Source organism: Quercus robur, chromosome 4 (assembly GCF_932294415.1).
Source record: "Quercus robur chromosome 4, dhQueRobu3.1, whole genome shotgun sequence".
Classification (NCBI taxonomy): domain Eukaryota; kingdom Viridiplantae; phylum Streptophyta; class Magnoliopsida; order Fagales; family Fagaceae; genus Quercus; species Quercus robur.
The window spans coordinates 80,963,716-80,977,866 of record NC_065537.1 but is presented as its reverse complement, the minus strand read 5'-3'; the positions used below and the strand labels follow the sequence as shown (position 1 = coordinate 80,977,866).

Here is a 14,151-nt window from a genome sequence, read left to right as displayed (position 1 = left end):
TCAATTGGAAAAGAGCTAATGGCAATGATATGATTAATGCAGATTTCACAAATAGAGAGCAACTCTTAGAACTTCAATTCTGACCATATATACTTGCATATTTGTGTAATTTTTATGTTAGTTTGTACCAGCTATGTTGATTTGTGATTTTGGAAAGTATGATGTGTATATTTTCAAATGTGATTTTGAGAATGGGTAGTTTTTAATGGCATAGGCAGGAGGTTTAGTCTCTTCTATGGCACAAGCAAAGCAAATTTCAAGTCTTTTGCCAATATTGCCTATGCACTTGTCACCTTCTCAATTTTTATGAGCTCAAGATTTCTATGTAAGGAGAAGCCTGTGAAACCAATGGTACAGGGGGGTTGTCATCTGCTGGTCTCTATTGTTGTTTATGCTATATCTCAAGCATTAGAATAGAAAGAACGCTGGAGATAATTCATTATGGGTTAAAGTTTTATCTTCATTCTCATTCTTCCATAAACAATTCAAATGTTCTTCAATTGGTATTTTCCTCCAATCTTATTGTTTTTTTTTTATTAATGATAGGATGAAAAAAAATCAAAAGCATATTTCAAAGATAAACTTTCGTTCATTCCTAAAATAATATTGATTCTATTTTGATCCCTAAAATATGCATTCTGTTATACGTAAGCAAAAAACATAACAAAAATAGATAGATGGGCATTATAAATTTTCAAGAACTGGAATAGAACCTCTTATATTTTAAGTGAAAGGAATAAAATATAGATTATATTTCAAGACCTTAAAATATTTTTTTTTTTTTTGCCAAAAATTATATATTAGTCAAGACTTTAAATTATCTACATTCATATTATTTTCATGTCTAGAATTTTATACAAGTAAGAAAGATTAATGTTTTTATTATATTTACATCTAATTGTTCAATTGAAACTCTTAACATTTCTAAGCAATTAAGCGAGGAGAGAGTCATGGAGGATAGCTAGCCTCTAGTCTTTCATGTATAACAACACCACAAAAACAAGTGAGACAGAGAATGAGAGTGAGATCATGGGAGATGAGAGAGTTTTTGGTTTTTTTATTATTTATAAATATAAAATATTAAAATTTAAATATAGTTAGTTATTGTTCGGTCTAGTCCAGTCCTTTATGGGACATGGACCAAAAACCTATATGTATATATGGTATAAAAGGACAACAACTAAAGAATATACACACCGTAATACAAGTGTGACATTTAGTAATGCACGTGTTCAACACGTGGGACCTATAAACAACGTCGTGTTCATGGTCAAGAGATGTATTCATGTTCTCTTTTCTAGGTATTAATGTATTCATGTTCTTCTTTTTTTTCTTTTCTTTCTACATACTATAAAACATTTATAAAATAAGTTCTTTTGGATATACACCACTATCAGTTTCTTTAAGACTTTGTCCCCTCTTCCTATGTGTGTGTGTGTGTATTCTCAAAAATAAAATAAAACATGAACATTTTTTTTTTTTTTTGAGAATCATAAAAAAAAAAATGTCCATGTTTTATATATAGCTTATAGCTTATAAGCATATTTTTGTACACTAATTAGTAATTGATGATTACGATGCTACATTTTGATACAGAATAATATCTAGTCCTTGTTAGGTTGCATTTATGTGGACACATTTTTAAACGAAATAGATACACAATGTAGCAAACTATTAAAATCCCAGGTGTTGAACAAAATAGCAATCAATGTAAAAAAAAATTTCAAAATTATAATGAAGATATAACTAAATCTCCTATGGTTCATCCAAGGCAGGTTTCTTCTGTCACTTCAAAAAAAATGTTCATAAATTATCCCTCTGGTCTTCCATGCATTCAACAACTCAAAAGACCTATCAGGATGGTAGACTTTGGCATTACATGTTAGATTCAGCTTAGAGGATCGTCCTTGCCAAATAACAATAAATATAAAAAAATTTAGTTAGTTGTCACGTTTCAAAACAATGTTGAAAACTAGCATCTCGAGTGTCTAAAACTCGAGTTCTAAGATAAAACTCGAGTTTTTAAGTCTCGATTTGTAAGAGGATGGGTATGATGTGGAAAAAAATCCACGTAAAAATCGAGTTTTAAAGACTCGATTTCCAAACTTAAAAACGCCGCTATAGGGTTTTAAAACGTCACTATAGGACTTAAAAACGCCACTATAGGGCTCCCAGACCACTTATAAATTTTTTTAGAAAAACGCCGCTATAGGGATTTAAAACGTCACTGTAAGGCTTTAAAACGCCACTATAGGTGAAATTTTTTTGCATAAAACTCGAGTCTTAAAGACTCGAGATCTATGTGGCATTTTCACATTCACAAAGCGAGCCTTTGAGACTCGAGTTTTAATATGGATCTCGAGTTTCTAAAACTCGAGATGCTACTTTCCTTTATTCTTTTAAAAGTTGCCTAACTTACTACATAGAAAAGCTACACAATGCTAGTTTGCTCATTCCCCCGGTTGAGAAGCATGATCTTTCACAACCTATCCAATGCTCGCTACTACTATTTGAGAAGAAAGATTCATTAAAGCGAAATCTAAAACCATGAGAGAAAAGAAAACTATTTTTCTAAGATCTAATCTATTTTTTTATTAAGAAAAAAAAATAAAAAAGCAAAAAATAAAAAAACCATTGGTTAAAACTACACAATAACATATATGCCCTTTTGTAGAAAAAATTTGTAAACTAACAATATGGTGTTGGTCACTCCTGGAGTAAGGCGAAATCTAGAGTCCAATCCCAATCCAAATGAACCCAAACTTATTAAATATAAAGTGTAATTTATTTTTTTAATTTCTACTATCAAGTTTATTTTTATGAATCTGTACAATGCTTTTTTATCTTTTTTTTTTTTTTTTAAATTTCAATTTGTACTACCATATTCCTTAAAATGATCCTTGAATTTTGAGTCATTGTCTTTGTCTCCGGGATTTTGAAAATTAGTGCTCTGTTAATGAATGAGCTTAGACACTAAAACCGATGCTAGCACCATCACACCATGCCAAGTGATGAGGTATGTATTTGCAAAAACTTTTGTTTTGAAGAGAATTTGGTTTTTGTTCAATCCAGATATAGCAAGTTTTAGTTCTTAACAGAAGACATGAATTAGAATCAGTTGGTTGAAGACGTTATGGCTAGAGATATTATTAGAATGAGTTTGAATAAGCCTGAAACCCAAACTATCTTAACTAATTATAATTATGTAATCTATTTGAGAAATAACTAATATATATATATATATCAAGAAAAATTTAGACCATTAGTGGAATTTGCTGCTTTCCCCCTTTGTTTTTGTTCTAATTTGTATATAAACTAAAAAATGCTTTTATATCTTCATTTTTGTAACTTCAATGATGCTAGCATGTTCTACAAAGAACTTACATCTTTCTTTTCTTTCTGAAATCTCAGCATTTCAAGTATCTATGTTTTTGGATTTTTATTTTATAAAATGGAAACATTCACTTTTTTTATTAGTACTAGTAAACCTAACCTAATTATGTTACTAAACCCCATGTTTGTTTGTACAAAATAAAAATGTTGCAGGTGGATAGTATTGTTAAAGAAGCTTAAAATTTTGCAAAAGGAAGACAAGGAAAAGAGGGATGCCATGGACAAAAAGAACAAGCTGACTCAGTTTTGTACCAAACTAGAAGCAACTAAAAGAGCTGGGAGACAATGTTCCTAGCTAGACAAGGAGAATGTAGAGGCTAAAGTGAATAATGATGTCAAGGATGCCATTCTGGTGGATCTACCCAAGCCATTAATGTTGCAATGGCTGTCCTTAATCAAGTAATTATGTAATTGTGGTAGTCAATGTTGATGTGAGTCATGTGACTTTGAATTGGGTTGTCTGCTAGCTTTTTTTGGATTGACCTCTTTGCATGGATGGCGTTGTTTAGCCTTGAATTATGTTAAGAGTTGAGAGAGAACTCTTTGATATAGAGTTATTTGGGTGTATTGGGTTTTGGGTTTGTGAAAGTGGTTCTACATCACCTTTGTACTCTCTATATTTGTTAGCGAAACTTTTTCCTTGTCATTGCCATGGATGTAGGCCAAAGACCGAACCACGTAAATCTTTAGTGTTCTCTCGTGTGTGGTTGGCTATTTTTCTTTCTGGATTTTTTTTTTTTTCCTTCATAATATTTGTTTGTGAGATTTTTCTAAAGCCATAATATTTTTGTAAATAAATCTTATGCGGGATTACTATCCGGATACCCTTTCCCGCAATAGTCAATCTATAGCCAGTCCAGCCAATTCAGTGTTGGGTTGCTTCTGGTACTGCACTTGGGTCATTTAGATTAAACAAAAAAACAACCAGATGGTGATGATCTAATCAATGCAGATTTTACTGAGAGCGAGTAATTCATAGAACTTCTATTCTGACCATGCACACTTGTGTAATTTCTATATTATTTTGTGCAGGTTATGTTGCTTGTGATTTTGCAAAGTATGGTTATGGTGTGTTTATTTTCAATTTGATTTAGAGAATAGTTAGTTGTTAATGGCATACAAGTTGGCAGAAGGTTTAGTCTCTTCTATAGCTAGTTATATATATATATATATATATTGCAGAATAATATGAATTTTGAATGGATCCAATAATATTTAGGGGGTTGCCTTCAACAAAAATGTAGTCCAAACTTCAAACCAGCATATAATGCACTAGAAACAACCAAGAGTGTCGCTTCGGCTTCAGCCCAAAAAGGATCACCTTTTACAATGATCTTGGATTCTCAGTCCATGCATGAGTGATGTTGCCTAAATGGTTTCAGCAAATGGCAGCAAGTTATACATTGTTTCACAACAGCATCGGATTTTAAGGTCAAGAGGATTCTATCTTTCAAATATTTCACAAGGTTTGTATTTGTAAAATTTGGCCTATAGTATAACTTTCAAAACAATGTTAATTAAAGTGTAATATCTTAAAGCAGCCCTCCAATTAAAGTTTTTTATGTATAAAAGATTGGCCTAATAAGATCAAATTGTGAAACTACAAACTGAGAGCATTTTGATGGCACAAACAAGCACATTTCAAGTCTTTCGCCACTATTGCATATGCACTTGTCACCTTCACAATTCTAATCAGCTCAAGATTTCCATGTAAGGAAGCAGCTTGTGAAACCAATGGCACCTGCAGGTTTTATTTAATTATCTCACTTTCTACATTGATTCTCATTCTTAAGATTTAAAAGGTTTTATTTCTATCCACAGACAATTAAAAATGTTCTACAACTGGTGTTCTTGTCGACTCTTGTTAATTTTTTTTACAGTTTTAAAATCTAAACCATTTTACAAAGATAAAGTTTTTATTTCTAAAACATAGTCTTGATTCTATTTTGATTCTCAAAATATGCACTCTGTTATACACACCAATGGAAAACATAACAAAAATAGATAGACGAGGGAAATTATAAATTTTAAGGGCAAAAATATAATTATAGAATCAAAGATTATATTTCAAGACCAAAAATAACATTTTTGCCCAAATTATACATTAATCAAGAGTTTAATCTCCATTCATATATTTTTAATGACTAGAAGTATACAAATACAATAAAAAACGGCTAATTTATTATATTTTGCATCGAAACGTTCATTTGAAACTCTTTACCATTTTTGAGCTAGTAAACAAGGAGAGAGCAAGAGAGGAAGCTAGTCTTTCATGTATAACAACTGATATGAGTATCTGTAAAAGCTATTGATTTTAGGGAGCTCTTAACCCCATTTACATCGTGCAGGATGCAATGTCCTCAAACAGCAGGAAAATTCAGATTAGAATACAAAAGACCTCAGACAAATGTTGCCCAGAACATGTCATCACAGCTCCATATTGACAAGAATGGAAGCCAGAAAAAACAACTATATAAACAGTTCCAAATATATCACTGCTGGTGAGGGGGAACCATACAGCTAGGTAACAGCACGGCTATTTGCACGTCCATTACTAAAAATCATTATCCCATAAATAGACAGCTGATGAGAACTCTCAAACATACCCATCCAATGCATGACGATTTTATTACTTTGATAGAAAATGCACCTTGATAAATAGTACAACATGCTCAACACTCCATGTTCTGGTCCCCTCCAGCAAGCAAATCTGCGTTAATGATAGCATTGAGAGGTTCAGAGAACAGTGACTAAAAAATATTACTCTAAAAAAAAAAAAAATACAATTTCTTCATCTTGACTTTTTCCTGTTGTTTTTTTTAATCATAAATTAATTAAAAAGAAGTGACATGGAGAAAGAATTCCTAGGATTCACAGATTTGTAGAAGAATCTTGAAACCTGATTTGTACGGTAAATGTAAATCCTAACAAAAGCTTATGACATATAAACTAGTACTGCATATTTCATTTGGCAGGAGTTTGTAAGAACCGTCCAATAATTTCATGTCAATCCAAATTATCAATATAAACTTAGAAATAAGAACCAATAATCAAGTCAAATATCAAGGTCAAACCCATAACTTGTTACTTTTTGTGAAAGGCACTTGACATCGCACCAAGACCCAACCTCTAAATCACTTTGTTGGACCCAAAAAATACCGAAACCTAAAATTCCCAACACCCATAACAGGTAGAATTAAACATCTCACCATTGAAAGGTGAATAAATACAACTAAGCAATAGAGGCAATGGAACCAAAATATATATTTGTAAAGCAAAGAGACATTGAAGGTCACTTCGGGGTCCAACTGAGCAACCATCAACTTACACAAATCTTAGAAAAGCATATAAATATCTCTATTGCATCATGCCTCAAAAACAACTGGAGTGCCACACTGGCATTTGAAAAGAACTCAGCAATTGAAGTGGCGCATGATTTCTCCATATCATTAGATATCCTGCAATATGAAAACAGGTTCAAGCAATTACGAGACTTTTTGCAATTGATGAAACTGGTGCAACTGATAACCAGTTTTTTGGCAAAACCACAGAGCTAAGGTGGTATTATAAGTTTATAACCATCAAGACAATCCTTTAGATTCAGTGAGTACGAGAGCATGCCATCATTGAAAACTTTCCTGATGGCCAACAAAGCCATTATTTGTCAAAGACTGATATTTTTTGCTCAATATACCTAGCATGTCAATGACTGCTAATGCATTCCAAGTAGAGGTCAGGTAAAACCCTTGCACCACGGGTACACAATATACAAATTTACTTTTATTTATTAGTTCGAGCTCTTGTTGGAATAAAAAATTTCCTAAAATTAAGGAACATCAAAAAATTAATCCACAGGTCAAGTCCTAATGTACAAATACTTGTAAGGAGAGCAGAATCCAAGTCATAACTTCATACTTACTCCAGACTATAAAACATCCACGCAGAAAAAAGATACAGATAAAACCTAATTTTTTTAGCTATCACAGTTTCTCCATCTTCAAACCCAAGATGATGTAGAACTACCTCTTCTAGACGGCCATCTCGATATGCATGCTGCAGTAAGAGAACATCCACGCAGAAAAACCTAATGAGGCTCTGAACTTATTACATTGCATGCAAGCCCCATAACCAAAATAGGGGAAATAAAAAGCAGATGCATATACTTTCAAGCTGAGAAGGCTCATAAACCTGTATAGAGAAAAATGATGCAATACAGAAAATGAGTACATGTGTAACATGACATACAAGTCACAAAGATGAGCCTTCTGTAACAACCCATATTTGCAAACAAACCACTTCAAAAAGCAAGTCCACAAAACCCTTTACTGAAGGTTTCCAAAAGAAGCTTAGCAAGCTTAGTAACCCCTCTTCCACTCATGGGAAAGAAATATAACAAATATAACATTATACACCACAGTGGTAATCACTTCACCGGCCATGTTTGTCAAATGTCTTAAAATATCAAACTGTAACTAAAAAGAGAAAATGTGTAATAGGAAGACCTTCAAACAGGAAATTAAAGTGTACATGTCAAACTACAAGAAAGTGCTTTGCTTACAAATTATCCAAGGAAACTGAGCACAATTAATGACAAACATAAAACTATTATGTGCTCCAGCAATCAAATATCTACCAAAGAACCTACACTCCCAGGCTTATTGACATCAACATTGGATAATGCCAGTAATCATCCCAAGCAGAAACAATCTAATCCCAGCAGGGAAACCCATATATCAATTATAAATAATAGTATCTTGTCATAATATAGAGTTCAAAAACTACAAGCAAGTCTTTCTGCTGATGCAAAGAGTAGTAGGCTGACAAAATGCCAACACGGCAATGTTTAGAAAATCCCCACAGACAATCAACATGATTACAACTGGCTATATCTAGTAGCTCATGGGCTATAAAAATCTTCTTCATCACTTGATGAGTCAGATGTATCCAAAATCAGATCTCTTAATAAAACAGCCATCTCCAAGGATGTTAATTATTCCATGGGGTCGAGAGCTGTCTCGAAGGCTATTAATTCTTCTATGGAGTTGAACATATCAAACAGGTCATCCACAAAGCCAGATCTTTGTGGAGGGGGCTTGTGATGTCTCCAAGTGTATGAGCCTGGCTTGACATTATGCTGGAACACAACAAACATTCAACCCATTTGTTAAATATTAGCATTGATACACCATGTTGAATATGCTAGTATGGATGCGGAAGTGAAAGCATAAAGTATAAAACACAATAACACACGAGGATTACGTAATTCAGCCTAACGGCTTACATCCATGAAGGAAACCCTAAAGGGCTACATCAATAATATATTATAGTGTAGTACAAATCCTGTATTACAATGAATCATAACATGTGTATATATAGTAGACTAAACCCTAAACTAATAGACTTCTTGTACAAGTAGGATTCTTAGCTTGCACACAAAGTAGAATTAGGTTTGGGCCTATGCTAATGGGCTAATATATCTCTAACACCCCCTCTCAAACTCAAGATGGAAACTTGATAAGGTTGAGAAGATCCCTTGAATGAAATTTGGCTCTGTGACGGTAGTTTAAGGAAGGCAATGATCTTGCAGTGTTGATGCAACTTCTAATGGTGGCATGACTATACCGGAGAGTTTTGACGGCAGCAGTAGGAAGGCAAAGAAGATGAATGCAGCGAAAAAAACACCAAGGAAGACAAAAATTGCTCTTAAATATACTGCAATGACAGAAAACCATGGCCACAAGAAGGTGGCTCTGAGACCATGTTAAATATTAGCATTGATACACTATGTTGAATACGCTAGTATGGATGCGGAAGTGAAAGCATAAAGTATAGAATATAATAACACACGAGGATTACGTAGTTCAGTCTAACGGCTTACATCCATGGAGGAAACCCTAAAGGGCTACATCAATAATATATTATAGTGTAGTACAAATCCTGTATTACAATGAATCATAACATGTGTATATATAGTAGACTAAACCCTAGACTAATAGACTTCTTGTACAAGTAGGATTCTTGGCTTGCACACAAAGTAGAATTAGGTTTGGGCCTATGCTAATGGGCTAATATATCTCTAACACCATTAAAGGAGACATAAAGCTAACCCTCTCCTAGATGGAAGTAAATTACAAACAAAAGGTGTATAATTCTTGGAACAGCATTGACTAGAAGCCATTCTGACAGCAACTCTAGGAACATCAATAATACAACTGCCACAAAAAAAGAAATAGACCGTTTGTGCCCCACCTATACTTATCGATAGAGCCAGAAAATAAACCACAGAAACTCAGAAAAACAAGCACAAAAGAGAGAGAGTGTGAGAGAACAAAATTGTCACATTGTTTTAGAAAATGTTAATTTGCTATGCTTGCCTTCGGTGAGGTAAGCAATTTGTAATTTTGTAGATGATTATATCAGTTCCTGGCACAGAATACAGATACGGGACACTTGAAATGCACAATGTAGCAACCAACCGCCTCTTATGCGGATTGGTACCTCCCAAGCACATACGTGCTTAGGGTACAGGGAAGGGAGGGGTTCAGGTAGTAGCATTAGGATTTCTAACCAATAATAAAAAAAAAAAATATAATAATAATAAACCGACACTTACAAAAAAATTGACTAAACAGTATCTGAAAGTCGCAAGTTCTCAAAAACTTTCTGATAGAATTTTCCCAACTAAACAAGAGAGTAGTAGTAGATGACTCCGTGTTACTAGAATGTTAGTGAATTACAACTCTAGTAGAAGTATTTAAATGGGGACACAAATCAAATTTGAAAATCAAAAACCATAAACAGGATCACAAGTAACATGAAGGTCTAGACAAGAGTTAAGAAATTACTTGAGCTTTGCCTTGTAGCTATCAACAATGTCCTGCTTCTCTTCCTTCGAAGAATACCAAATGACACTTGGACTAACAAAGTATGATAACTTACGACCTAATACAGATCTAGTACTATTACCCGGAGGAACAATATCAGAAAAGAGAGATTGGCGTGCATTTGTTGATGAAGATGAAGCAGAAGAATGGCCTCGAGAAGCTTTAACATGTTCGTATCTGCAACGACTACCATATGCACAAAGTCCTTTCTGATAATAGGTGCAAATCTGTGACCAAAAAAGCCAGCAAGAGTCAATGATAAAGAAAGAAGGAAACCTTACTAAATGAAAATTAATGGGCAGATAGATATAATGAAATCAAGCTGAGATCAAAAGATTTACGTTATGTGGAGGATCCTTCCAATCATGTGAAAACTCACAATGCTCCCCTTTCAGACACGCCCCATGAGCAAAGAACTTGCAGAGAACCCTGCAGGAGCAAGAAAAATCAAAGATCATAAAAATTCTACCCATTAAAGGAGTCATAAAGCTAACCCTCTCCTAGATGGAAGTAAATTACAAACAAAAGGTGTATAATTCTTGGAACAGCATTGACTAGAAGCCATTCTGACAGCAACTCTAGGAACATCAATAATACAACTGCCACAAAAAAAAAAAAAAAGAAATAGACTGTTTGTGCCCCACCTATACTTATCGATAAAGCCAGAAAATAAACCACAGAGACTCAGAAAAACAAGCACAAAAGAGAGAGAGTGTGAGAAAACAAAATTGTCACATTGTTTTAGAAAATGTTAATTTGCTATGCTCGCATTCGGTGAGGTAAGCAATTTGTAATTTTGTAGATGATTATATCAGTTCCTGACACAGAATAAAGATATGGGACACTTGAAATGCACAATGTAGCAACCAACTGTCTCTTAAGCGGATTGGTACCTCCCAAGCACATATGTGCTTGGGAAACAGGGAAGGGAGGGGTTCAGGTAGTAGCATTAGGATTTCTAACCAATAAAAATATATATAATAATAATAATAATAACAATAACAATAATAATAATAATAATAATAATAATAATAATAAACCGAAGCAAGAAAGGAGCATGTTCAATAGGGAAACTCGGGAGGCCTTAGTGAAAACCAAACAGGAAAGTACCACTAGTACCATAACATCCTTAGTGACATAGGGTACACTGGTGCTTCGGGTATAATCTGGCAAGAAGGGGATATGAAATGCAAATGTCTGAATTACAGGCAAAAACGTCCTGAGGTGCTGGCAGTTGTAGGTTATTGGTTCCTCAGAGCGCTCAGAAGAACAAGAGTAAGATGTAAGTTTTGAAGACGAGGGGTGGTATTCCAATCTGTGTGGTCACGGTGTTGGTAGAGATGGTATCAACACAGTCAAGTGAAAGGGTATATTCTCTTTTCTAGGTATTATTTTATTCATGTAGTTAAAAGTATGTGGTTAAATGATAAAATTTACCATATCCCAATAGCTTAAGCTTAAGCTTTTGGGGCAATCAGTAATTTAATACATGTTCTTTTTTTCTTTCCACACTATTAATAAATTTACAAAACAAGTACATGAGCTTATAACTTATAAGCTTATTTGTGTACACTAATTAGTAATTTATGATTAGAATGCTACATTTAGATACATAATAATACCTTACTCCCTGTTTAGGTTGCATATATGTAGACACAGGTTTAAACAAAATAGATACACCATGTAGCAAACCATTAAAATCCCAAGTGCTAAACAAAATAGCAATCAATGAAAAATATAATTTCAAAATTATAAATAATACATAACTAAATCTCCTATGGTTCATCCAAGGCAGGTTTCGTCTGTAACTTCAAAAAGAAAAAAAAGTTAATAAATTATCGCCTGGTCTTCCAGTTACCACTAAGCAAGCCCAGTTAATCACAACAGGCTTCGTTTTGCTGTTGAGATGCAACCCAAAACAATAATAACACTAAAGAAAACAGCATCAACAACAATAATACATCAAATCATCATTAAAGATTATGATGTAGTACTGTTTTCCAAAGCCAGGTTGATCCAATAAAAAATACTTCTCTCAATAATCTAGGATGCATACTAATCTACCAAAAAGGAGGACCATTCTGATATGTGAAACAAAAAGGTGAACGCTGTAGGCCATGTTCACTGGAATGTGGAATGATGGGAGAAGGATTGTATATAATTGTAAGAAAGTTGTATGATTTTGATATCAGTCATTATGTTTCTTTAGAAAAGGGTAAGAGAAGGGAAGAAATGATAAGAAATTTTCAGATTTCCAAGCTTGTATATCTGAACTAAAGCATAACTTATCATATATTCTTGTGTAAAACACCATAGTGGTCAATTAAGCAACGGAGCATGCATTCAACTACTCAAAAGATAATTAAAAGAAAACCACAAAGATAAAACAAGTCATCAACCAACAAAATGCAAAATACAAAAATTATAGAAAACCACCACATCTTCACTGCAAGAAGATTAAGAATCAAGGAGACATAAATTTTTACTAACACAGAATAATAAATTTCCAGGTAGTAAAGGATGCTTACAATAACCATTACACTAAAGAGAATCAAATTTGATTATATGCATAGCATACAAGTAAAACCGTTGCACTTAAGACTAGTTAAACCAGAAACCTTTGAAAAATGAAAATCGCAATAACTATTTATCTTATTAACATTCACGTTACCTTATAAAATCAACTACTCCCAAATGGGCGGTTTCCATTCCCAAAATCGAAGTGCTTGCAATCAATGGACCTGCAAGAAAGACAATAACAAATTACAAAACTGAGAACAACAATATGTGTTCACAATACTTCAATTGTTAGTTATCTAAATTGTTTATCAGTTTCTTGAATTTACTACCAAAACTTTCAGGAACTTTGACATGCATTTGGCGTGCATTTGTTGATGAAGATGAAGCAGAAGAATGGCCTCGAGAAGCTTTAACATGTTCATATCTGCAACGACTACCATATGCACAAAGTCCTTTCTGATAATAGGTGCAAATCTGTGACCAAAAAGGCCAGCAAGAGTCAATGATAAAGAAAGAAGGGAACCTTACTAAATGAAAATTAATGGGCAGATATAATGAAAAGAAGCTGAGATCAAAAGATTTACGTTATGTGGAGGATCCTTCCAATCATGTTAAAACTTACAATGCTCCCCTTTCAGACACGCCCCATAAGCAAAGAACTTGCAGAGAACCCTGCAGGAGCAAGAAAGATCAAAGGTCATAAAAATTCCAATCATCTTTAACCCCTACGGCCCTACCCCACCCAATTTAGGTGTCCCAAAAAAAATATGGTTGTGTCTGGTGGTGGTGGTGGTTGTGGTTGTGGCTGATGGTAGAGGTGGTTGTGGTTGGTGCTGGGTTGTTTTTTTGGGTTGTGTGATATGTTATTTTATTGTAGGGGATATATAATTTTATTGTAATGTTTATATTATTTTATTGCGTTGATAGCTAAAATAGATCCACTGCTGCAATATGTGTGTAGGTATAATAGATAAAGTAACTTTTAGTGAAGCTAAAATGTGGATGCTCTTAGATGTATGGATGGATTTGCAATTTTAAGCCAAAGAAAAGAGAAACTTGCAATTAAAAACAAAACCAAGGGCAATATTTTCACCAAACATCCACTTACGAAAGCAAACAAACAAAAAAAAGATCAGACTGAGGCCGAGATATAAGGGTAATATTTTAAGTAAAAAAAAAAAAAAGATTCGAGGAAGCCCGTAGAGGCATCATTATCAACAAACAAAGATAGAGAGCCAAAAAGAAGAGAAAAATCTCTTCGTTTCGTCTCCGCCCACCAAAATTCTTCATTTCATATGGCCTCTGCCTCAGCTGCTCGAGCTTTCATTCTCTCTCGCGTCACCGACCTGTCACT

General features: G+C 33.8%; 1 protein-coding gene across 7 annotated transcripts in view; it reads right to left on the bottom strand.

Annotated features, from left to right (window-relative positions):
• LOC126724288 (E3 ubiquitin-protein ligase makorin-like) overlaps positions 1-13,515 on the bottom strand; it is a 133,261-nt gene extending 119,746 nt beyond the window's left edge. For 4 of the 7 annotated variants that reach the window (XR_007654856.1, XR_007654857.1, XR_007654855.1 and 1 more), the window contains exons 1-5: positions 13,382-13,505; positions 13,127-13,271; positions 12,949-13,018; positions 10,619-10,706; positions 10,239-10,504 (exon numbers count right to left, since the gene is read on the bottom strand). Coding sequence is in view for 2 of the 7 variants with exons in the window: in XM_050428862.1 (XP_050284819.1) it covers positions 10,239-10,504; positions 10,619-10,706; positions 12,949-13,018; positions 13,127-13,154 (452 nt within the window). In the remaining 5 variants the exon portion in view is untranslated. Of the gene's footprint in view, positions 1-10,238; positions 10,505-10,618; positions 10,707-12,948; positions 13,019-13,126; positions 13,272-13,381 lie in introns of all 7 variants that reach the window. The other 3 variants (XR_007654853.1, XM_050428862.1, XM_050428863.1) reach the window with 3 other exon arrangements.
• Between the last annotated feature and the right edge of the window lie 636 nt (positions 13,516-14,151).